This window comes from Lissotriton vulgaris, chromosome 10 (genome assembly GCF_964263255.1).
Source record: "Lissotriton vulgaris chromosome 10, aLisVul1.2, whole genome shotgun sequence".
Classification (NCBI taxonomy): Eukaryota; Metazoa; Chordata; class Amphibia; order Caudata; family Salamandridae; genus Lissotriton; species Lissotriton vulgaris.
Genome location: NC_141698.1, coordinates 343,735,650 through 343,760,566, shown reverse-complemented (window position 1 = coordinate 343,760,566; position 24,917 = coordinate 343,735,650). Strand labels below are relative to the sequence as shown.

At 47.3% G+C, this 24,917-nt stretch overlaps 2 protein-coding genes across 3 annotated transcripts in view; both read left to right on the top strand.

Annotated features, from left to right (window-relative positions):
* SETD2 (SET domain containing 2, histone lysine methyltransferase) overlaps window positions 1-24,917 on the top strand; it is a 1,045,105-nt gene that overhangs the window by 304,959 nt on the left and 715,229 nt on the right. For both annotated transcript variants that reach the window (XM_086941119.1, XM_086941120.1), the window contains one exon: window positions 4,796-4,919. In XM_086941119.1, the coding sequence (XP_086797245.1) occupies window positions 4,796-4,919 (124 nt within the window). The remainder of the gene's footprint in view (window positions 1-4,795; window positions 4,920-24,917) is intronic.
* Window positions 19,060-23,813, top strand: LOC147685210 (uncharacterized). Its single transcript, XM_086939600.1, has 2 exons — window positions 19,060-20,722; window positions 21,105-23,813. Exon 2 carries the CDS (start codon window positions 21,643-21,645, stop codon window positions 22,843-22,845), a length of 1,203 nt encoding a protein of 400 aa, XP_086795726.1. The 5' UTR covers window positions 19,060-20,722; window positions 21,105-21,642; the 3' UTR covers window positions 22,846-23,813.

The following is a 24,917-nucleotide window of genomic DNA, read 5'->3' as shown; positions in this document are numbered from 1 at the left end:
CGGCCAGCAGGCTTATGATGCTGGGCATTACAGAAAGAAGACCAGCCTGGCTCAGAATATCAGGCTTTAAACCGGAGGTGCAACACAACATCCTGAACACTCCGTTCAACGGTGAGACACTGTTGGGTGCAATATTGGACGACAAGCTCTCACAGCTCAAAAAGGATAATGACACCGCAAGATCCATGGGTGCCTTGCAATTCAGAGGAGCGAAGAGAGGGACCCCGTCAAGGAGACCACACGGAAGAGGTGGGAACCAGCCGGGACCGTCGTATCAGTCCTTCCAACATTCCCACCAAAGCGACACCCATACACAACATGGCCATCAAAAACAGCAATGGGAATACCAACATAGGGGCCAGCCCTTTCGCGGGAGAGCGGGCGGACGTGGAAACACCAGGAGGGGTGGACAGCAAACCACCTCCAAGTGACTCTGCCTCATTGACAGTGCACACCCTACAAAAAACTCCAAGGGTGGAGCACAAAAGCAAAAAACAGGAGTCTCATGCACCAACACACCATGAGCACGTAACACCAGTGGGAGGAAGATTAAAACTCTTCCTCCAGGAGTGGAGAAACATTACAACGGACAAATGGATCATCAACACAATACAGTACGGGTACTTCATAGAGTTAGAAAAAACACCACCAAGCAGAAGACCAAAGAAAAGAGCACTAGCAAAAAAGGAACTAGAGCTTCTTCAGAGGGAAGCAGATGAACTGCTACTAAAGGAGGCTATCAAGCGTGTACCTCTCATGGAAAGGAACAAGGGGGTGTACTCTACGTACTTCCTAGTACCCAAAGTAGACGAAACCATGAGACCCATCCTGGACCTAAGGTTCCTCAACAAATTCATAAAGAGACAGAAATTTAAAATGACATCCTTGCAAGAAGTACGTAGGGGACTTCATGGTCACCATAGACCTAAAGGATGCCTACCTACACATCCCAATGAACAGACGGCACAAGCATCTGCTACGATTTGCAATCCACTCAGACCACTACCAATTCACGGCATTGGCCTTCGGACTAAAATCAGCACCAAGGGTGTTCACAAAGTGTCTGGCAGCAGTCACAGCCCACTTAAGGAGGGAGGGGATACACGTATACCCTTACCTAGACGATTGGCTCATAAAGGCAAAGTCATACAATACGTGCAAACAGCACGCTCAGAGAGTGACAGACACACTAATCGCCCTAGGTTTCTCCATTCACTGGAGAAAATCCTCCATAAACCCACAACAGGTCAAGATATTTCTGGGGGCACAAATCGACACCATTCAGGGGAAGGTGTTCCCCAGCGAGAAGAGAACGACAGCACTGTTGAAGGAGGCGCGCCTCTACCAGAAGGGGCAAGCTCTGACCGTGAGGACGGTGAGCAAGATGATGGGCATGATGTTCTCATGCATCCACATAATACCAAAGGTCCGACTACACATGAGACCACTCCAGGAGTGGCTGCAGGACCAATGGTCACAAGCGACGGGGTGTTGGGAGGACCCTAGTGGTTGTAACGCACGCAGTGCAAGTGGAGATATCATGGTGGAACAAAGAAAACATAACAAAAGGGAAACTTCTAACACCACCAACACCAACAGTGACCATCACCATTGACGCATCCCAAAAGGGATGGGGAGCACACATGGAAAAACTACGCGTGAGGTGCTTGTGGGTGGACACAAGCAGATGCGGTAAAACACATCAATTACCTAGAACTAAAGACCGTTCTACTAGCTATGAAAGCCTTCCAGACTAAGTTGTACAATCAAACAGTGCTGATCCAGACGGACAACACAACAGCGATGTTCTACATAAACAATCAGGGAGGAACACAATCAGCACCGCTGTCAGAGCTAGTGCAAGAAATATGGAAATGGGCAATACCATTGAAAATAGATCTACTGGCGATACATCTGCCAGGAAAAGACAACGTGGAAGTGGACTGGCTCAGCAGACAGACATCGGCCTCGCACGAATGGGAGCTGAATACACAAGAAACAAAGAGACTGTTCGACAGGTGGGGAACACTGTCAATAGACCTGTTTGCAACACACCAGAATGCAAAATGCCAACACTTCGTATCGAGGCAACAAGGGGAGGGGTCCCTGGGGAATGCCCTATGGATAAGCTGGTCAAAGACATTTGCCTACGCTTTTCTGCCGATTCCCCCGATACACAAGGTACTCAGCAAGTGCAGGACAAGCAACATGACCCTCATACTGGTCGCACCCCAGTGGGCCAGACAAACATGGTACTCACAGATTATGGAAATGGCACAGAGTGCACCTCACAAATTTGGGAGGAGGAAAGACCTACTCTCCATGCAAAACGGAGAGGTGTTGCATCCAGAGCCAGAAAGTCTCAGCCTAGCAGCCTGGCTCCTGAGGACATAGTTTGCACACCTAAGGCTACCTGAGAGCACCCTGAGGGTACTTAGAGAGGCAAGAAGACCAAGCACACGTAAGTGCTACGTGGCCAAATGGAAGAGGTTCACATTATGGTGCAAAAAGGAGGGTCTGCACAACAAGATGACAAGAGACTCTACAGCCCTTAAGTACCTCACACACCTGCTCGAGACTAACCTGACTAACCGCTCATCATCGCTAAGGGTACACCTAGCAGCCATTGTCGCCTACACTAGAGGAGAAACAGGCAAAAGCTTCTTTACTTCTATAATTGTAAAAAGATTCTTGGAAGGTGCAAAAAGAATAGCACCACCTAAAAGGTTACCAGCACCGGCATGGAACCTCAATATAGTACTGACAGAACTCATGAAAGCACCTTTTGAACCGATGCATAAAGCCTCACTACAGATGCCAACGTTAAAAACAGCATTCCTAGTGGCAATCACCTCGCTACGCAGAGTAAGCGAGCTGCAGGCGTTAACACTACAGGAACCCTATATACAAATTCACAACGACAGGGTGGTGATGAGAACGGACCCACACTTTATGCCAAAGGTGGTGTCCAAGTTCCACATCAACCAGACAATTCAAATACTAAGTTTCTTTCAGAAACCAACAACAAAAGCAGAAAGGGCACTGCACACTCTGGATGCGAGACGTGCAGTCATGCATTACATAGAGAGAACTAAAGATCACAGAAAAACAAAACAGTTTTTTGTATCCTTTGCTGAAAGTTTTCATGGGAAAAGCTGTTACTAAAGGAATAATTGCACTATGGATCGCGCAAACTATACAATTCTGCCACAAACAAGCTGGACAACAACTAGTAGAGGGGCCAAGGGCCCATTCAACAAGAAAGAAGGGAGCTACAATAGCCTTCTTGGCAAACACTCCCATTCAGGACATATGCCTGGCGGCAACAAGGGCTTCTGTGCACACGTTCGCAAAACACTACTGTGTGGACATACAAATGAACAAGGAAGCACAAGTGGGACAGAAAGTGCTTCAGCACATATTCAAGAACACAAGCTCATCTTCCACCCAGCCGCCACAATAACAACAAACCGCTACGAAGTCTATGCACAGCACAGTGAATCCAGAAAGATTCACGCTGCAAAACGAATAGTTTCTTACCTGTCGGTGTAGTTTTGCAGCTTGAAGATCTTTCTGGATTCACTACCGAACCCACCCACCTCTGCCAGAAAGATGAGGCTGGAGAAAAGAGGTGGTAAACAATAAAAAAAAAATGTAGAATTAAGACTTCATGGAACTTCAAGGAAAACAGCGCTAAAAGAGAAAAGATAAAAACATTGCCATACATTTCGGAAACAGAACACAAACGGAAAAGAAAAAAAGAATCCGAAGATGGCGCCCAAGGGTGGGAGCTTCCGCAGGAAGCATGCCGACGTCACAGGACAGACACCAAAAGGTGGGACGTCGACGCCCACCTGGGCTACGAAAAAAAATGTTAAAAAAAAATAAAAGACTACGATTCCGGACCCAACCACTAGACCGCGGAATAATGCACAGCATAGTGAATCCAGAAAGATCTTCAAGCTGCAAAACTACACCGACAGGTAAGAAACTATTCGATATCTGCATACAGGAAACCTATGGTATAAACAATTTCATTAGTGACGATTCAGTGTAGTTTGAAAATCTAAAATAGTGCAAGCACTCCATAGGAGGAGGCATGATTGCCCTAACAGCCAATAGCATGAGGTGTGAAATACTCCGGTGGGCACAGCCGAAGCACACAAATGTATATTGTTTTGTTTTTTATAGAGATATATATATCGCGCAAACTAGACCTGAATCTGGTATCAGAGCGCTTTACATGGGCAACAGTTTCGTTACAGAAGGACACATTAATTTTTGTTAGGCAAGGGGAGATTAAGTGATTTGCCCAGAATCACAGGATGTTGAGCGTCCTTACCGAGACCCAGATTTGAGGTCAACCGCTCTAGCCGTAAGGCTACATCCTCTCCCCATATTGTTTAAAATTGCACACAATCTGTCTTTTGTCAAGCCAGACCCAAAAAGCCCAGTTAGGGGGAGGGTGGCGTTGAAGGGGGGGGGGGGGTGACCTACTTTATAACACACAAGCAGATTTTGTATTACTGCCATTTAGAAGTATAAAATGAAACAGCATTAATATCGAGTTAAACTGAAAATATTAATTTGAAACTAATGTGAACACAAACATAGGAACACAAAATTACTTCAAGATTAATCTTGAAAGATACATTTTAAAAGATTTCATGTATTCTAAACATATGGAACCCAATGGATTGCATGTACTTGACTGTACATGTTAATAAAATATGCATGGAATTGGACGAGATACAAAGACAATTTGATACATATATATATTTTGCTGTCTCATTAGGAATGCGTTTGTCCTGGAGTACTGTGGAGAGGTGTTGGACCATAAGGAGTTCAAAGCCAGAGTGAAAGAATATGCTCGAAACAAAAATATACACTACTACTTCATGGCGCTGAAGAATGACGAGGTAGGTGGGAGCTATGTCTACTTTTCCATGTCAGTCTGGTGCTTTCTTTTGTTTATAAAGACCGATGATATTTTACAAGAGGCAGCAACTTAAAATATAACGTCAGTCGGAATCCTAGAGAATGTAGTATCTTCTCTGAACCTAGACATTTCCTGCTCACTTAGTATTTTGCACTGACATGATGATCTTCAAGATATTCTAAGGTTCGAGGCATGTGGGCTGCTGAATTCATATCTGTGCATAGATCGCCGCCTAGTGTTGGGTCATTATGATTGCACATTGTTGTCCTGGAAGAGTCTTCGAAGTATCACGAGATAGGTGGCTCCTCCCCTGGACAACAGTGCGCATGGGCATCCTCTCCATCCTCAGATTGTTTTTTTCCGCCATTGGGTTCGGATGTACTTTCTTGACTCAAGTTCGGAATCAACATAAAACTCTTTGCAAGGCTAAAAGGCCTTCGGGCGTCGGTATTGTCTCGTTCGGTGCCTATACTTCATCCAGTTCCTCGAACAGGACGTCAAAGGCCGTTTGCCTTCTCGACACCAGGCCCCAACTTCGACGACGATGGAACGGAGCACCTTCAAGAGATGCCCCGTCTGCAACTCCAAGTACTCCCATAATGATGTGCACCCTGTGTGCAATAAATGTTTGTCACCAGACCACGACGAGGCCAGCTGTATGGCCTGTTCAAAGTTCCGGTCGAAGAAGACGCTTCGAGTTCAACGCGCCGCGCGACAGTCGGCGCAAAAAGCGACGCCTGACCCGGAGATCATCGTCGAAGCCGATGACGATTAAGGCATTGATGAAGAGGTTCCTGACCAGCAGTCAGACCCCGAGTCGGAGCGAGATTCTACCTTCGGTATGGTCGACGATGAAGACTACGTCCATGAAGAAGACGTCGTCGAGGTAGGAGACGACGCAGAGGCCATCGGAGCCGTCGATGACGACTCGAGCGATGAGCAAGGCCCACCCACAATCGTGGGGCCTAATATTGACACTGTACTCTCTAAGGCTCAGGTTGAGGCATCGCCGGAAGGCCTTAGCCGAGATCCTAAGTAACATTCTATAGCCCCGCGTCAAGGCCCGGCTAAGAATACGTCTACCGAGCCATTGGTCGATCTACAGAAATCGAAACCGAAACCAAAAGAGGCAAAAACGAAACACAAACTGGTTAACTGGTTAAAGCAGTCCTCGGATCGACGCCCTCGAGCTCCTCGGCTCCAGTCAAGTCTACTAACGTCATCGACCCTTCGGGGCCACAAGGTGGCGACGACCCCAAGAGCGGGGTGCCGAAACCAGTCTCGACGGTCAAGCACGTCAGCCTGACGCCGTCGACGTCCAAACATGGCGACCCTGCCAAAGGTCTCCAGGCTAAAAAGACTGTCGAACCGACACTTGCATGCAACCTCAAAGACTCTATTCAGTAAGGCCCTCGAGTCGAAGACCAAACTTGACACGAAGGAGCATGTCACGTCGAAGACCAAGACCGTACCTGCTGCGCGCCATCAGCTCGAGTCGACGCAAGGCCGCAAGCATGCTGGTGATACATCGAAGCCAATCGGATCGAAGACGGCATCGATCCCTTAGGCGGTCGGTTCGTCTACGGTGCCTCCACCACCAATTAAATACGGACTGCCCCCGACCGCTCGACCCTAAAGGCACGAGCCACAAAGGAGCACCGAACCTTCCAAAAAGGTATTAGGACCTCCTAAATCTCAGTCCATTCCGGAGGAGGTAATGTTCCAGACACCCTCGTACAACAATCAGTCGAAGCTCTACAACGACTCGGATTCTGGCAGACTCACCATTCACAAAAGGAAAATCGCACCAGAACATCCTTTGGAGTCATATAAAATCCCCCTAAAAAAGAAAAAGGACTCTGCAACATCACCTGTTCTCTTTGAACATGTTAGGTCCCATACACAACATGGTGCAGATTCTCCCACACGCAGCGATGAGGAAGTGGGAGATGATTATAGTCATATGGGATTCATTTACAATACTGACGCTGATCAAGGGGAGTCTCAACACTGGACTGACCCTGGTGACCCTGATGATCCCCACACTACACCCGACACTCAGTCTTATAGTGTCAAAACATTGCCTACTGAAGACACGGCGGCTTTTACTGCCTTAATTGAAAGAGCAGCCCTCAACCATGATGTTGACATTCACGCAGAGCCAGTGGAGGAGGACTTTCTCTTCGATACTTTCTCCACCTCAGAAAGATCGGTAAAAACACTGCCTATGCTAAAGGGTGTCCTCAAACATGCTACTGACATTTTCAAGGAACCCACAAGAGCAAGGGTTATAAACCCAAGGATTGAAAAAAAGTATAGGCCTGCGCCTGTGGACCCTATGTACATCAAGGGCCAACTCCCATTGGACTCCCTAGTAGTGGCTAATGCTCACAAGAGAGCAAACTCTCAGACAAGAGGTGATGCTCCTCCTCCGGACAAAGAATCCAAAATCTTAAAGGCTTCTGGTAAACGGGTGGCAGCTCAAGCGGCTAATATTTGGAGGATCTCAAACACACAGGCCCTATTAGCCAGATATTATAGGGCTCACTACGACACACTAGAACAGCTGATGCAACACCTGCCTGATGCTTACAAAGAGGGAACAGAAATGCTGATACAGGAAGGAAAGTTGATTTCAAATGCATCCATCAAGTGTGCACTCGATGCAGCAGACACAGCAGCTAGAGCCATCAACACTAGCGTAATGCTGAAACGTCATGCCTGGCTCCGCATCTCTGGTTTCAAACCAGAAATCCAAACAACTTTGCTCAATCAGCCTGTTAACCCGGACTTTCTCTTTGGCCCTGATGTAGACACTACCCTTGAGAAAATTAAAAAAGACACAGACAGCAAAGTCCATGGGGGCTCTGTAGTCACAGCAGTTCAGGGGCCGTTCCTTTTGTCGCTCCGGTAACAGGGGAGCTTCTAGAGGTCAGGCATTACAGCAAGCCCAGTACAACAAGGGGACCATGCAGACCACCTATAACAAAAATAACAGGGGTGGATATCGTGGAAACAGCACCAAAGGCAGAGGACGTGGAAATAACAGTGCCAGATCCTCCGCCCCCAACAAACAGTGACGCCTTGTCACTGTCCCCAGACCATTTAACACCGGTCGGGGGAAGACTCCAGCAGTTCCTGCCGGTTTGGGAAGGCATCACCGCAGACAGGTGGGTGAGACAACTTATCCAATACGGCTATTGTCTGGAACTAACCTCCACTCCCCCCAACATACCCCCAAGGCACCGTCCTATGTCCGCAGAGCACATGCACTTATTGCAGCAAGAAGTACTCTCCATGCTGCAAAAAGGGGCAATAGAACTCGTGCCTTTAGAACAGCAAGGTACAGGGGTGTACTCTCTGTACTTCTTAATCCCAAAAAAGGACTGTTCCCTGCGGCCCATTCTAGACCTCAGACCCCTGAACCAGTACATCTTGTCAGAACATTTTCATATGTTAACTTTACAGCAAGTCCTACCATTACTCAGTCAGGGAGACTTCTTGGCAACCCTAGATATGAAAGATGCATATTTCCACATTCCCATCCACCCAGGTCACAGGAAGTATCTCGGGTTCACCGTCAACAAGCAGCATTACCAGTTCAAGGTCCTGCCTTTCGGGGTCACTACTGCCCCCAGGGTGTTCACCAAGTGCTTAGCGACTGTGGCTGCGCACCTTCGGAGACAACACATCCATGTCTATCCCTACCTAGACAACTGGCTTGTCCAAGCAAAGTCAGCCCAGCAGTGTGCCAGCCACATGTCACGCACAATTCACCTCCTACACAGTCTAGGACTCTCATTTAATTACCCAAAGTCGCACCTTCAGCCCGCTCATGTACAACAGTACCTAGGTGCAACATTAAACACTCTAACAGCAACAGCGCAGCCAAACTCTGCCAGAGTCAACAGCATGCAGTTGCTAATCCAGAAATTCAGGCCCCAGCACTCGCTCCCAGCGCAGGTATTCAAGCAGCTGATCGGTATGATGGCCTCCTGCATCTTCATAGTCCCGCACGCGAGGCTACACATGCGTCCGCTTCAGGAGTGCTTGGCACAACAGTGGAACCAGGCTCATGGGCATCTGAGAGACCCAGTGTTGGTGACCAGTCGTGCATACAACTCTCTGCATTGGTGGAACACACAAAACCTTTGCAGGGGACGACCGTTCCAAGAGCCTGTCCCACAAATAGTGCTGACAATGGACGCATCTCTCCAGGGCTGGGGAGCACATGTCCTCCATTATACCGTGCAGGGACTATGGACGTCGCAGCAGCAAAAGATGCATATCAATCTGTTGGAGCTGATGGCAATCTTCATGGCGATGAAAGCATTCAAATTGCACCTGTGCAACAAAGTCGTGCTGATCCGGACGAATAACATGACTGCAATGTATTACATCCAGAAGCAGGGAGGCACACACTCTCTGCAACTATCTCATCTAGCCCAGAGCATGTGGAAGTGGGCTATCCAGGCAAAGACAACCAGATGGCGGACTTGCTCAGCAGGCACAGCCATCAGATGCACGAGTGAGAGATACACCCCTCAGTGCTCCAACCATATTTCCAGCAGTGGGGTCATCCAGAGATCGACCTATTCACCACACAGGAAAACGCAAAATGCCAAACCTTCGCCGCCAGGTTCCCACACCTGCAGTCTCAGGGCAATGCGATATGGATGAACTGGTCAGGCAGATTTGCGTACGCTTTTCCTCCAGCACCACTCATACCGCTAGTGGCACGCAAACTGCGACAACACTCCATGACGCTCATCCTGGTTGCTCCAACGTGGACACGGCAAGCCTGGTACACCACGTTCCTAGAACTTTCAGTGGTGCCCCACGAAAGGCTGCGCCTCACGCCCAGTCTCCTCACTCAGAGCCATGGAGATATTCAGCACCCAGATCCACAACAGTTGAGCCTTGCGATATGGCTCCTGAGGTCATAGAGTTTGTCTACCTCAACCTACCCCCTGACTGTATGAACATCATCAAGGAGGCAAGGCGACCTACAACTAGGGCATGTTATGCGGCCAAATGGAAACGGTTTGTCATTTACTGTTCCAATAATGACATTAATCCGCTGGATGCGTCCACGCAGAACATCATATGCTATTTGTTGCATCTCTACAGATGCAATCTGGCATTTATAGTTCCATCAGGATACACCTGGCCGCCATTGCGGCATATCTTCAAAACAGGCAGCATCTTTCCCTTTTCAGGGTGCCTGCCATTAAAGCCTTTCTGGAAGGACTCAAAAGAGTGATCCCTCCCAGGCACCCTCCTTCACCTGTCTGGAATCTAAACGTGGTTCTCACCAGACTAATGGGACCACCCTTTGAACCCTTTCACTCTTGTGAAATACAGTTTCTTACATGGAAAGTGGCTTTTCTGGTAGCCATCACATCGCTACGAAGAGTTAGTGAGCTTCAAGCCCTAACTATTCAAATGCCTTTCATACAAATTCATGCTAATAAGGTAGTGCTACGAACCAACCCTAAATTCATGCCTAAAGTGGTGTCGCAGTTCCACATTAATCAAAACATTGAACTGCCAGTTTTCTTCCCCAATCCAGATTCTGTGGCAGAGCAAGCACTGCACACCTTAGATGTTAAAAGAACTCTCCTGTATTACATCAACAGGACAAAAGATTTCAGAAAGACCAAGCAACTGTTTGTTGCCTTCTCTCCACAACACAAAGGCAACCCCATTTCCAAATCGAGTATAGCCGGATGGATTGTTAAGTGCATACAAATCTGTTATCAAAAAGCTAAACGCACATTAACAGTTCCCCCAAGAGCGCATTCCACACGCAAGTTAGGGGCATCCATGGCTTTCCTAGGTAACATTCCCCTAGAGGTTATATGTAAAGCAGCCACATGGACCACCATACATACATTTACCAAACACTACTGCGTAGATGTACACCCCAAACAGCAAGCTGCTGTAGGACAGGCTGTTCTCAAAACCCTTTTTCAGACTGCTGCAGCTGGCACGGGCAACCACCGCTAAGGAGGTAACTGCTATATATTCTATGCACAGATATGAATTCAGCAGCCCACATGCCTCGAACGGAATATGCTACTTACCAGTATGCATCTTCTTGGTATGTAGGGCTGCTGACATTCATATCGCCCGCCCTCCTCCCCGGTGCCTGTCGCAGCTGTAGTACTCGGAATCATTCTCAGGCATGGTCATCACTTACTGTATTACACTCCATCTCTGCCACAATGGCGAAAAACAATCTGAGGATGGAGAGGATGCCCATGCGCACTGTAGTCCAGGGGAGGAGCCACCTATCTTGTGATACTTCGAAGACTCTTCCAGGACAACAATGTGCAATCATCCTGACCCAACACTAGGCGGCGATCTATGCTCAGATATGAATGTCAGCAGCTCTACATGCCAAGAATAGATGCATACTGGTAAGTAGCATATTCCTTGTTGCTTATTTGCCCACTATGTGTAACAGGTATGTGTGCCACTTCATAATATCTGTTAGTTCCTGGAATGCTTGGCATTTTTTTGTTTGCTTGGAAATAATGTTGATTGAAAAGAGGCGAAGTGATCACCCCAATAAGGCATCCCGTTGGATGGGATTGGAAGTTTCAGAGCAGAAAATAAGGGTTACACCATAAATGTTCCCCGTTTTGGTGAGGGTATAAAAAGGGCAAGCAAGCAGAATATAGAGGTAATCTCGAAAAATCTAGAGTACGCGACCTCACATGCATCCTTTGCTTGCCAGAAAAGATAGGACATTATTGAGATCATCCCATGTGATAAGTACTGTACCCACTAAAGTATTCTGCTCCACATGAATGAGTGGTAGAGTTTAACACTCTTGGTACTTACTGAAACAGTGATAATGTGGCAGTGACAAGAGTACAGCACGTTTGTGCATTCATCAGTAAACTTTTACCGATATTACTGGTAGCCGACCGGGATTCAATCAAGAGATGTTATGCACATCTTGGTTTGCAAAATTTCTAGTGTTTATACGGCATAGTGAAAATATAAAGTACTGGTGCATCTTGACACAAATTAATTTGTGTACTGTAGTTGAAAATAATGATTTGAAAAAAAAACACTGGTGTAGAATTTATTGCGTGGCATACACTGTTCTGAGTCCATGTCTAATACTGATTATGCTGTTTTCTTTTTGTATCATTGAACCCCGCCCACCCCTAATACCTTATTTGTTAAATTAGCCTGTCCTGTTTACATGGTTATTCTTCAAATATTACATTCATTCCTCTACACCCCTTTGAGTTTTTTTTTAAATGTTTTTTTTAAATTAATGCAGAATGGTAAGGGGTAGTGCGTGATGGAAATATTACACTTTAATATAAATATTTCCTCTTAACTGTAGCAGCAAAGGATACAATACTCCCTAGCACGCCAAGCTATATCTGTGCAGGAAGGGAAATTTACAGATAAATTAGATTAAACGCCCCCAAATTCAATATATAGGCGGCCTTCGGATATTTAATATGTAACTGCTAAATGTGATCATTTGAAAAACGAATAGTCTGCCGTGTAAAGTTTAGGTCCCTGGGCAATTCCAAGATGACGATTGTCATATGTTGAGGAGGATGATAAAAAAAATTATATACATATGTTTTGATTTGAAGGCTTTTCCAAATTTTCACTTGCTTTGAAAGTTCAATGGATCGACAATCCCCATGCATGTAACACTCCTACTTATGTTTAATTTCTTAATTTCAAGTTCCTCTCGCTTAGACTTTTAATAACAACATCAAATCACAGAAATCTAAATTTGCTAAGTTAGGATGAATACAATTTGATGTAATACAACCATATTTTTCTCATGGCCTCTTCAGTCCTACGCATGGAATATGTAGTCATTGGATGGTCCAAGAGCAGGTGCTCTACCCGGTTGAAAGTAGCCAAAGAGAAGGTGAATGTAACCCTCTACATCACTGGCATACCCACCACATAAAACATCTCAAGTTAGCATTTATTCTCCCAAGCAGGGAGAAGATGTATGCATTTTGTATGTCCAGCCTTGAGAAGAATGCCTGAAACATTGCTTTCAGAAATCTGCTTGCTTTTCCACCTTTTCTGTTTGATCTTTTTATTTATGTCTCCCACACTACAAAGAAATGAATGACAAAAGCTCCAATGTCTTTTATTTTCTTATTTGATCACCACATATTTTTCTCACTTTGGTGTTTTGCATCATGTACACTTGAGGAATCTTTAAGCACTATAGTCTTAGAGTAAGGTTATATTATAATATTGGGTAAGGATTGAGAGAGCCTGCCTTCTCACATTGGTAAGGTATAGAGAATGTTGATTGGAGGAGCGTTGTTGGGTTGTTGGTCTGTAAACTTTTTTTTTTTATTGCATGAACTCAAATCACACAGCATCAGGCCTACAACCTCTTGGGCCGGCCGCGTCATAGATATACCAGACAATTCTTAGTCATTGTTTTACACGGCCTGTCTGCCGACAACCCAGGGTCCGGCGGCATTATCTTGGTTGCAGTTGGTCAACATTCAGATGCCTTCCCTGGTGATACTGGATGCATTCTTCTCATGCATTTTCTGGCTTTTCTCCATCTGTGCCCTCCCGACATCTCCCTAATTAGTGTCTAAGCGGATAGTCAGCTGGGCCTGAGTGTTCGTGTCCAAACCAAACTTACTACAACCCTCAACGTAGTCAATAACCTCTCCCCCCCCCGCCTAATTCCCCCTAAGTGGTCCTACTGTGCTACACCTTTAACTCCCTCAACGTGTTATCCTGTCCCGTCTCACTATTACTCCGACTGTCCGAGTACCTATTGTGTGCCTGTGCCTATCCCAAGAGATCCCTGCCTAAGTGTCTAGCCCGGTGGAAGTGTCCCGGCCTAGCTGGGCGTGGGTTTGGTCTGGAAACTTTTAAATTAGATTATCCTAAAATTCCTTAATCTAACTGGAAATATTGCCAGGTGTTCTAGCCTCAAAAATGAATAGTTGTTAGTTGCCCCAGTATTGGAACTTTCATAGATTCCCATGCTTTTGTATCATTCCCCGTCGTCGGAATGGGAGTCTCTGTAACATAGCAGTAGGTACAAAAGAGAAAGAAAAAGGCCTAGGCCTCATTCCCTTTTGTAGCATATCTGCCTCTTTTTGTAAAAGAGACCAAACTAAGCATCAGCCAATCAGAAGAGCCTCACCCCATGGAACCCTCCTGAAGGAATCTCAGAGCCTCAGATTTTCTACCGCACGTTGTGGTTAGGGAGTCTCCTTTGAGCTCTGCTCAATCTCTACTTTTTCAGAAGTTTTTCTTCAGGATTTCTCTTCAAAATTGTTAGCTGTTCCTTCCAGGATGTCTGATAAGGAAAAGAAGGCCCTTTTCAAGCCATGTTCCACCTGTGGCAAGAAAAGATTGCCCCAGTATTGGAACTTTAATAGATTCCCACGCTTTTGTATCATTCCTCGTCGTCGGAATGGGAGTCTCGGAAACAAAAATAACATAGCAGTAGGTACAAAAGAGAAAGAAAAAGGCCTAGGTCTCATTCCCTTTTGTAGCATATCCGCCTTATTTGTTGAGGATGAGCATAAAGATTGCATCTACTGCCCCATCCTGATCATAAGGCTGCGGACTGCAAGATCTGCCGCACCTTTTCAACTAAGACCCTCCGGGATCGTGAGGGTAGGCTTCTTATCTGGCTCCAGAAGTTGAAGTCCAGAAAAGACAGTCTCCAGTGACAGTGAGGACTCTTCATCAGCGTCATCAACTAGAAGGTCAGTCAAAAGCGGTAGGGGTTCCCCTTCTTCTTCTATGGAGCATCCTTCTAAGGCCTCAAAAAACACCCCCAGAGAGTCTGAGAGCCAAGGTCCAGTCGAATCTCCTCACCATGGTAGGAGAGGGTAGGACCATCTACGCCTTCTTCAGGGATGAAGACTGATCCAGCCTTCAAAAAACCCTCTTCTTAGTCTTCTGGAAAGTCTGACAGAAGTTCCAAGTTGTCAACGGTTAAGGCGTCATCGACGAAGGCTCCGTTGACGAAGGAATTGAAGCCTAAGCTTAAAATGGTACTGTCGACGAGCTCGTCCACGGGACAGTCGACGGGATCGTCGACTAAGACTGAGTCGTCGCGCGATGTCGATGAAGACCGCAATGTCGACGAAGACCGCGACGACGAAGTGTTCGTCGACGGTTGTGACGACTACGACGGTGTCGTCGAGGGCTTCGACGACAACATTGACGACGACGGCAGGAGCGTCGACGGTCTTGTCGTCGACAGCATCGACGGCGCCGATCTCGTCGTCGAGTGTTCTTTCGTCTACGACGCCTATCCCGACGACGACGGCAGTATCAGCACCATTGTTGACTGGATCAATGACGATTTTGTCGTAGGAGGAAAGAATTACGATTTCTTTGACGAGAATTACACCGGACAGGACAACTCCTAGGAGAGTTACCCCCTTGCCTCCAGCTCTGCTTTTAGAGGAGTATGAGGATGAATCAGAGGATGACAATCAGGACTCATATGGCTATGCAAACAGTCCATCCCAGCTTCTGGTTAAATGCCAAGAGACGGATTCTGACGGAGAATATAACCAGGAATGTGGTTATCATCATCATTCTGTCCAGCCACAACAGTACTCGAGACAAGACCTGGTGTCTGTACCCTCATCTTTCTTGCAGGACCTTCACAACATGCTGCAGGATTACAAGTCTAGATGTTCACATCCTGCTGCTGTTCCGACTGCGCAAGCCATGCCTGTCCCTGCGGCTCCAGCAATGGCTGCTCCCGAATTGCCGGCCCAGGTGTCATCTCGGCCACAGACACTGGTTCCACAGGAGCCTTCAATACCATTGGACACCCGTGATGATTCCTCGAATGGGGATCAAAACTTTGATGACAGGCCTTGTCAAGGTGTAGAATGGGATGAATGTCATCCCAGACCCGGCATCTCCATGTCCGGATCCGGTGGACTCCCCGCCAGCGGATATAGGGGGGGTTTCATAAGCTAATGGAGAGAGCGGCTGGCAGATTCAAACTACCAATGCCTCCTGTTGCCACCGAATGTTTCTTATGATTTTAAAGAACCTTATAAGAAGACAACAAGATCTATCCCTATTGTCCAGCATCTTTGGGAGGAAGGCCTTAAGGCAATGAAAAATACAGCGACGGTGGTCCCTGTACTACCGCGCCTCGACAAATAATACAAAGCGCCTGAGGATGGTCCGGCGTCTTTGACTGGGCACCCAAGACCTGACTCTGTAATTTCACAAGCGCGACAAAGGAAGTCACGCAACCCCTCAGCTCCTTTCACAACTCCTCCAGATAAGGAGGGCAGGAGGTTAGACAACGCCAGAAAGAGGTTCTCTTCAATGGCGAGTCTTCTAGTGCGGGCAGCAAATGCCTTGGCGATATTGGGCAGATACGATCGCCAACTATGGTGTGATGTTTCACCATACTTGGATTAACTTCCTCCAGAGTCAAATACTGAAGCTAAAAAGATTTTGCAAGAAGGGGAAGCAACATCAATGGAAATCATAGACTGTGCCATGGACATTGCCACAACAGCTTTTCGTTCTTTGGCTGGGACAGCAGTCCTTCGTCGCCAGGGATGGCTTAAGGCGACTTGGTTCAGACCTGAAATCCAGAATAAGATCCTGGATATACCTTTTGGCGGAGAGGCATTATTTGGAAAATCGATAGATGACACTCTCCAAGATATTAAAAAGGATACTGAGACTGCGAAGTCTCTAGGTACGCTTCAGTACCGTTAAGCTCCTTTTAGAGATTCCATAGGCAAAAGCACCACCTACAGAGGCTCTTACCAGCAGCAAAGGTACTCATCATATGGCTCAGGTTCGCACCAGTACCGCCAACCTTATCAGCAAAGGCAAGGCCAGTCCTCGGATTTCTCAAGACCTAATAACAGAGGGAAGCAGGCTCGCCAAGGACGTGATGCGTCCAAGAGACAATAGCGGCCTCCCGGCTCTTCCTAGTGTGCCCACCTCCGCAAGATCATCAGTAGGAGGCAGGGTGTCACAATACCTTCAGAAATGGTCCAAGATACCATCAGACCGATGGGTGCTAAACATCATTTGAAAGGGCCATACTTTGGAATTCACGCAAATCCCACCATCCAAGCCCCCTGCTGCCATTCCATCAAAACATCTGCGTCTTCTGCGGCTCGAAGTTCATCAGATGCTCCCGAAAGGTGCTATAGAGCCGATCCCCTCCGCCCAAAGAGGAGAAGGATTCTATTCAGGTTCTTCCTGGTAAGGAAGACGCTAGAGAAATGGCGCCCTATTTTAGACCTCCGGGAGCTCAACACTTATCTCATCTCCCTGTCTTTCCGGATAGTCTCTCTTCAAGACATTCTACGTCTCATCAAACCAGGGGATTTCATGGCTACGCATTATCTCGAAGGTGCGTACTTTCATGTGCCGATTCACCCAGCACACAGAAGGTTTCTACGATTTACAGTAGCCAAGAGCCACTTTCAATTCAGGGTTTTACCCTTTGGTCTTCGCTCAACCCTAAGAATCTTCACAAAGGTGCTGGCACCAGTAGCAGCGTTTCTACGGAAGAATCACTTTCAGGTCTTCCCTTACCTGGACGATTGGTTGCTGAAAGCTCCATCTAGGGAGGCCGCGAGGGAAGCGGTTGGCGCATGTACAAACCGGTTTCTGAATTGAGGTCTCACTTTAAACAAGGAGAAGTCATCTCTGGTCCCGTCCAGGACAGCACGCTTCCTGGGAGCCATCTTGGACTCTAATCTCAAGAAAGCTTTCCCAACCTTAGAGAGGCAGGAAAAACTGCAGACCATGGCGCTAGACTTACAAAGAAGGTGTCTTTCAGTACGCCGCTACAAATCTCTTCTGGGGGTAATTTCTTCATGCATTCCTCTAATTCCACACTGCAGATTGGGGATGCGTCCTCTTCAGGAGCAACTGGACATCCAATGGAAACAGATTCACGGGTCGTTCGACGACATGGTGACCATCACCTCTGCAATGAAAAAAGCGGCCTTGTGGTGGACAAAGCAGGAAAACTTGTTCCAAGGTCTATCCTTCGTAAGCGATCCGTCTCCTCAGGTGGTGACGACTGATGCGTCGTTGGATGGTTGGGGAGCAGTACTGCAGGACCTGCATGTCAGTGGACATTGGTCTCCTCAGAACTGTCGGCTCCACATAAATCTCCTGGAGCTCAGGGCAATCAAACTGGCTCTTCAAGCTTTTCTCCCTCGCCTAAGAGGTTCAAAGGTTCTCATCCGGACGGACAACACCACGGCCATGCATTACGTAAACAAGGAAGGGGAAATCAGGTCTCCCCCTGTTGTCTCAGGAAGCTCAAGAAATCTAGGAGTGGGCGATCCTTCACAGGATTTCACTGCAGGCAGAACACCTGCCAGGGATTTTAAACAAGAATGCCGACAGACTAAGCAGGTTATCCTCAGTCAGTCACGAGTGGGGACTGAACCAGCGGGTTCTGGACGAGGTCTTCCAACAGTGAGGCAAACCTGCAATAGATCTATTTGCCACAACGAGCAACAAGAAATGCCGGTCTTATGCAAGCAGGCTTCACCACGGAGGATCATTGGGGAATGCACTTTCGATAGCCTGGTCAGGGACATTTGTCTACGCCTTTCCCCCCCATTCCACTTATCCCAAGGTTTATCAGGAAGATCAAAGTAGAGCCATGCAAGATGATCTTGATAGCCCCTGCTTGGCCGAGACAGTTCTGGTTCACGGAACTTCATCTGTTGTCGATGGCTCCTCCTCTTCCTTTGCAAATCATTCCAGACCTTCTCACAATGTCCGAAGGGCAAATTTGGCAAAAGGATCCAGAGTCATTCCACCTGACAGAATGGCTCCTGAGCAGCGAGAATTTATTAACCTTCCCATCTCAAATGAAATAAAGGACGTTCTCTCCCAGGCTAGAGCCCCTTCCACGAACAGGACTTACCGTTTCAAATGGAAGAGATTTTGCATTTGGTGCAGGAAAGAGGGTGTTGACCCTTTTTCTTCACAACCTCATCAACTTCTGCCTTATCTTTTGTCCTTGGCTAAGACGGGGCAGGCCCATTCGTCCATAAAGGTTAATTTGGCAGCGATTTCTAGGTACAGCCGTTTTGAGTCTGGACCTTCTCTTTGGTCTTCCAGGATAATTAAACAGTTTCTCAAAGGATTGTTCAGTGTCTATCTCCCGGTGAGACCTCCCCCTCCTACTTGGCAATTGAATTTGGTCCTCACTCAGCTCATGAAGGGCCCATTTGAACCACTACATCGATCAGACATGAAATTCCTTTCATGGAAATTGGCTCTCCTTGCCCTTACATCAGCAAGACGCATTGGGGAATTGCAGGCTCTCACAATCCAAGAGCCGTTTCTCCAATTCAAAAGGAATACAGTAATCTTGAGAACTAACCCAAAGTTCATACCCAAGGTGCCCTCCGACTTCCACTTAAATGAGCCGGTTATCCTTAAAACTTTCTTTCCTCCCCCTACTACACCAGCGGAGAGGTCACTGCATTCTCTTGATGTACAACGGTGCTTAAAATTTTATTTGGATCGCACCAAGGGATTCCGTAAATCCTCCCAATTGTTCATTGCTTTTGGTGGTCCTTGCGAGGGCCTCCCTCTTTCAAAACAAGGTATTGCGAGGTGGATTACAAGTGCCATTCTACATTGCCATACTGCAGCGGGTAAGCCGCTGATCAGCAAGGTTAGAGGGCATTCCATAAGGTCGATGGCTTCTTCAAAAGCTCTCTTCGCGGGAGTTCACATCAAAGATATTTGCAGAGCTGTGACTTGGAGCAGCGTGCACACCTTTAGAAAGCATTACTGCTTGGAATCCTTGCAACAGGAGGACACTGCCGTGGGCCAGGCGGTCATGAGGAACCTCTTCCACTAATTGGTGAGCTTTCCTTTCTATCCCACGTTCCTTTTATTCTGCACATTTTGGTTTTTATGTAATGATGGCTATTGCAATACATATTTATGCCACAAAATGTGCTTATGGCTACTGCTTGCTACTCTGATACAAAAGCATAGGAATCTATGAAAGTTCCAATACTGGGGCAAGAAAACAAGTTACTTACCTGTAACTGTGGGTTCGAGGCATGTTGACTGCTGTGCATAGATCGCCCCCTAGTGTTGGGTCCGGATGATTGCACATTGTTGTCCTGGAATAGTCTTCGAAGTATCACGAGATAGGTGGCTCCTCCCTTGGACTACAGTGCGCATGGGCATCCTCTCCATGCTCAGATTGTTTTTTTCCGCCATTGGGTTCGGATGTACTTTCCAGAAATCCAAGTTCGGAATCAAGATAACTTTTTGAAAGGCCAAAAGGCCTTCGGTTTCGTCGGTATTGTTTGCGATCAGTACCGATAACCTTCTTTACCATTAGTTTGCACTCCGGTCGTTGAATCGGGCCGTTCGGCCTTCTCGACGCCACGTGGACCGACGGTCGATGGAACGAAGCCCATTCAAGTACTGCCCGCAGTGCAACTCGAAGTTCCCGCACACAGATAAACATCCAGTGTGCAACAAATGCTTGTCTTCACATCACAATGAAAACAATTGCCTAGCTTGTGCCCAGTTCCGGTCCAAAAAGACTATCCAGAATCGACGGGCGGCAAGGCAAGAAATGCAGAGGTCAGCACCAGAGCCCGAGAATATCTTCGGCGACGAGGAAGAACTGGTTGACGCCGAAGACTCGGATCAAGAGGAGTATCAGTTCGCCGAGCACGACTCTGAATATTATAGCGGACGAAAAACTAGTCTGTCGAAGAATACGACCAAGATATCGTAGCTGTCGAAGATGACTTCGATGACGACGAGGGGCGAACCATGAACACACCGCCCCATACAGACTATACACCAATATCAGAGACTCAGGTCGAGGCATCGCCAGCAGGCCTTAGCCAAGATCAAAATACTGGTTCTACAGCCACGCCATACCGCCCAGCTAAGAACATACAAAAAGAGCCTTCTGAGACATGTATTCCAAGGACAGGCCCATCGAAACCGAAAGTCATCGACACAACGGTCTTCGGACCCAACGTCGTCGAACCAAAGGTGATAAAGCCAAAGGGCGCCGACCCGAAGGCTACCGTTCCATCAACACCTTCGAAGCCAAGGGCCATCGAATCGACCTTGAAGCCAAAGACCGTCGACTCGAGCAAATCGGCTCCAGCGGTCGAAAAAGGAAAGAAGGGTGTCGACGAAGACAAAAGGGCTACGCCCAAGGCGGTCGTCGAACCGAAACAGAAACCTAAAGTAGACCACACAAGATGGTCGAGCCGAAGCCCATCGATCCAAAAAGGGGCTTCGAGCCAAAACAGCAGGCTCCGAAGACACAGGTTACTGAACCGACAAAACCGCTCGGTCCAAAAACCGTAGTGAAACCTGTAAAAGACGTCGGACCGACAAAACCTGTCCGCAAGCAGCAAATACCGATCTAGGCACCAAAAGCGGTCGAACCGAGTAAAGGCATCGAACCGAAAAGAAGCAAACCAAAAACTACGGCGCCAAAGCAAAAAACTGTGGAAGAGATCATCCATCCAGACCCATCCACAGAAGATCAGTCAAAACTATATATAGACCCAAATACTGAGAAAGTGACTGTTTATACAAGAAGAAAAGACCAGTGCCAAGTGAAGGCTTTTCTAAAATACCACTAAAAAAGAAGACTGTGCTACCTCTCCTATTTTTTCCAACCTATCTCTCCAGCTATGACTGCTACTCCATACATACCACACTCACCTGCACGCTCGGACTACAACCTAGATGAAGATCAGGATGCAGAGGGGGGTTTTAGAGATATACAAAACCCATATGTAGACCCCAATACACAACCATGGGGGGATGGAGGTGAGCCAGACAATGAGGGGGCTCTACCCATTACAGACCCTACTGTATACCCAACTAAGCCATCACCCACAGAAGACACAGTGGCTTTTAACTCCCTAATAGACAGAGCTGCAAGTTACCATAATGTAGACATGCATTCTGATGCTATAGAGGAGGACTTTCTATTTGACACACTGGCAACCTCAGAAAGAAGTGTCAAAACTCCCCCCATGTTAAAGGGCGTCCTAAAGTACGTAAATGACATCTTCAAAGACACTGCTAGGGCACGTGTCATCAACCCTAGAATAGAGAAGAAGTATAGGGCTGCACCTGTAGACCCTACATACATCAGTGGACAACTGCCTTTAGACTCATTGGTGGTATCCAACGCACAAAAGCGTGCAAATTCACAAACGACTGGAGAGGCTCCTCCTCCTGACAAGGAGTCTAAGATTTTAGAGGCATCAGGCAAAAGAGTAGCAGCTCAAGCAGCAAACTCATGGAGAATAGCCAATACACAGGCCTTGCTGGCCAGATATGACAGGGCACACTATGATTCTTTAGAGGGACTTCTCCAACATTTACCCGAGCCTTACAAAGAGCAGGCAGATGAACTTATACAAGAGGGAAAGCTCATCACCAATGCCTCCATTAAGTGTGCTCTAGACGCGGCAGATACAGCTGCCAGATCTATTAACACAAGCGTACTGCTTAGAAGGCACGCATGGCTTCGCATATCTGGATTTAAAAATGAAGTACAGGCCACAATTCTTAACCAGCATATAAATCCAGATTTTTTGTTTGGTCCAGCAGTTGACTCAATTCTGGACAAAATGAAAAAGGACAACGAAACGGCAATGCCCATGGGAGCCCTTCAATCCCAACAATACAGAGGCTCCTTTTCTCGCTCAAGTTACAGAGGAATGGCGCGAGGTAACACATCGCAGCAATCCTCCACTTACAAAACTAATGCGCAATCCACATGCAATAAAAACACTAACAGAGGTGGATACAGAGGAAATAACACAAAGGGCAGGGGTCGTGGAGGCAATTCCAATAAATCCTCCACTAACACCAAACAGTGACTTATTGCCACTACCCCCAGACCATATAACACCAGTCGGGGGAAGACTACAACAATTCCTGCCAGTCTGGTTAAACATCACTACAGACAGGTGGGTAAGGCAAATTATCCACCATGGCTATTGCCTGGACCTCGCGTCAACACCACCCAACATACCACCCATGCACCGTCCAATGTCGCAGGAACATATGACATTACTGCGGCAAGAGGTCATCAGTATGCTACAAAAGGGGGCCATAGAACCAGTCCCACTCCAACATCAGGGAACATGAGTATACTCACTATGCTTCCTCATTCCCAAAAAGGACGGGTCTCTCAGACCAATATTGGACATCGGGCCCCTCAACCAGTACATTTTATCAGAACATTTTCACATGCTCACTCTGCAACAAGTCTTACCACTGCTGCGGCAGGGAGACTTCCTTGGAACTCTAGACCTCAAAGACGCATACTTTCATATACCAATCCACCCTGCTCACAGAAAGTATCTCAGGTTTACGATTCAAGGTCAACACTACCAGTTCAAAGTCCTGCCATTCGGTGTAACAACAGCTCCACAGGTGTTGACAAAATGCCTAGCAACAGTGGTGGTGCATCTCAGGAGACAGAACATTCATGTATATCCATACCTGGACGATGGGCTAATACAAGCGCCATCAGCCCAGCAATGTGCCAGCCACATGTCAAACACCATTCATCTCCTGCACAGTCTAGGTTTCTCGCGGAACTACCCAAAGTCGCACCTGCAACCCTCCCACGTCCAACAGTACCTGGGAGCAACAATAGATAGACTAGCAGCAAAGGCATATCCGAACGAAGCACGTATAAACGGAATGCAAACGTTAATCCAAAGGTTCACACCCCATCACTCATTGCCAGCTCGAGTGTTTATGCAACTCATAGGCATGATGGCCTCGTGCATTTTCATAGTCCCTCATGCCAGGTTACACATGCGTCCGCTTCAGGAATGCCTAGCAAAACAATGGAACCAGGCTCAAGGGCAATTACAGGACCTAGTGTTGGTGACCAGTCAAGCATACAACTCTCTGCATTGGTGGGATACACAAAACCTTTGCAAAGGATGACTGTTCCAAGAGCCTGTCCCACAAATAGTGATGACAGCGGACGCATCCCTGCAAGGCTGGGGAGCCCATGTCCTGCATTACACAGTTCAGGGACTATGGACTATACAACAGAAAAAAATGCACATCAACCTTCTGGAGTTGATGGCAATCTTCCTAGCACCAAAAGCATTCAAAAAACACTTATGCATCAAGACTGTGTTGATCCGGACGGACAACAGACAGCGATGGATTATATTCAGAAACAAGGAGGGACACACTCCCCACAGCTGTCGCATCTGGCTCAAAGCATGTGGAAATGGGCCATTCAAAGGAACATGTTTCTCACGGCAGAACACCTCCCAGGCAAAGACAATCAGATGGCCGACCTGCTCAGCAGGCACAGTCAACAGATGCACGAATGGGCGATTCACCCTAATGTGCTCCAACCATTCTTCCGGAAATGGGGACAACCGGAAATAGATCTGTTTGCCACAAGCGAAAACGCAAAATGCCAGTACTTTGCCGCCAGGTTCCCACATCCGCAGTCGCAGGGCAATGCGATCTGATTGAACTGCTCAGGCAAATTTGCGTTCGCTTTTCCCCCAGCTCCACTAATACCGCTAGTGGCACGCAAAATGTGCCAACATTCACTAACGCTTATCCTAGTTGCTCCCACTTGGGCGAGACAACCATGGTACACAACGTTCCTAGAACTGTCAGTGGTGCCTCATCAAAGACTGCGACTAACAACCAATCTTCTAACTTAGAACCATGGCGAAATCCAACACCCACCCCCGCAACAGCTGAACCTGGCAATCTGGCTCCTGAGATCCTAGAGTTTGGATACCTATACTTGCCTCCAGACTGCATGAATATTATCAAAGAGGCAAGAAGACCCACTACCAGGGCATGCTATGCAGCTAAGTGGAAAAGATTCGTCATTTACTGCAGTAACAACGACATAAACCCATTAGATGCTTCCACACAACACATCATTTGCTATCTCTTG

Coding starts and splice junctions, on each gene's coding strand:
- LOC147685210 (XM_086939600.1), top strand. CDS start 21,643: ATGACTGCTACTCCATACATACCACACTCACCTGCACGCTCGGACTAC.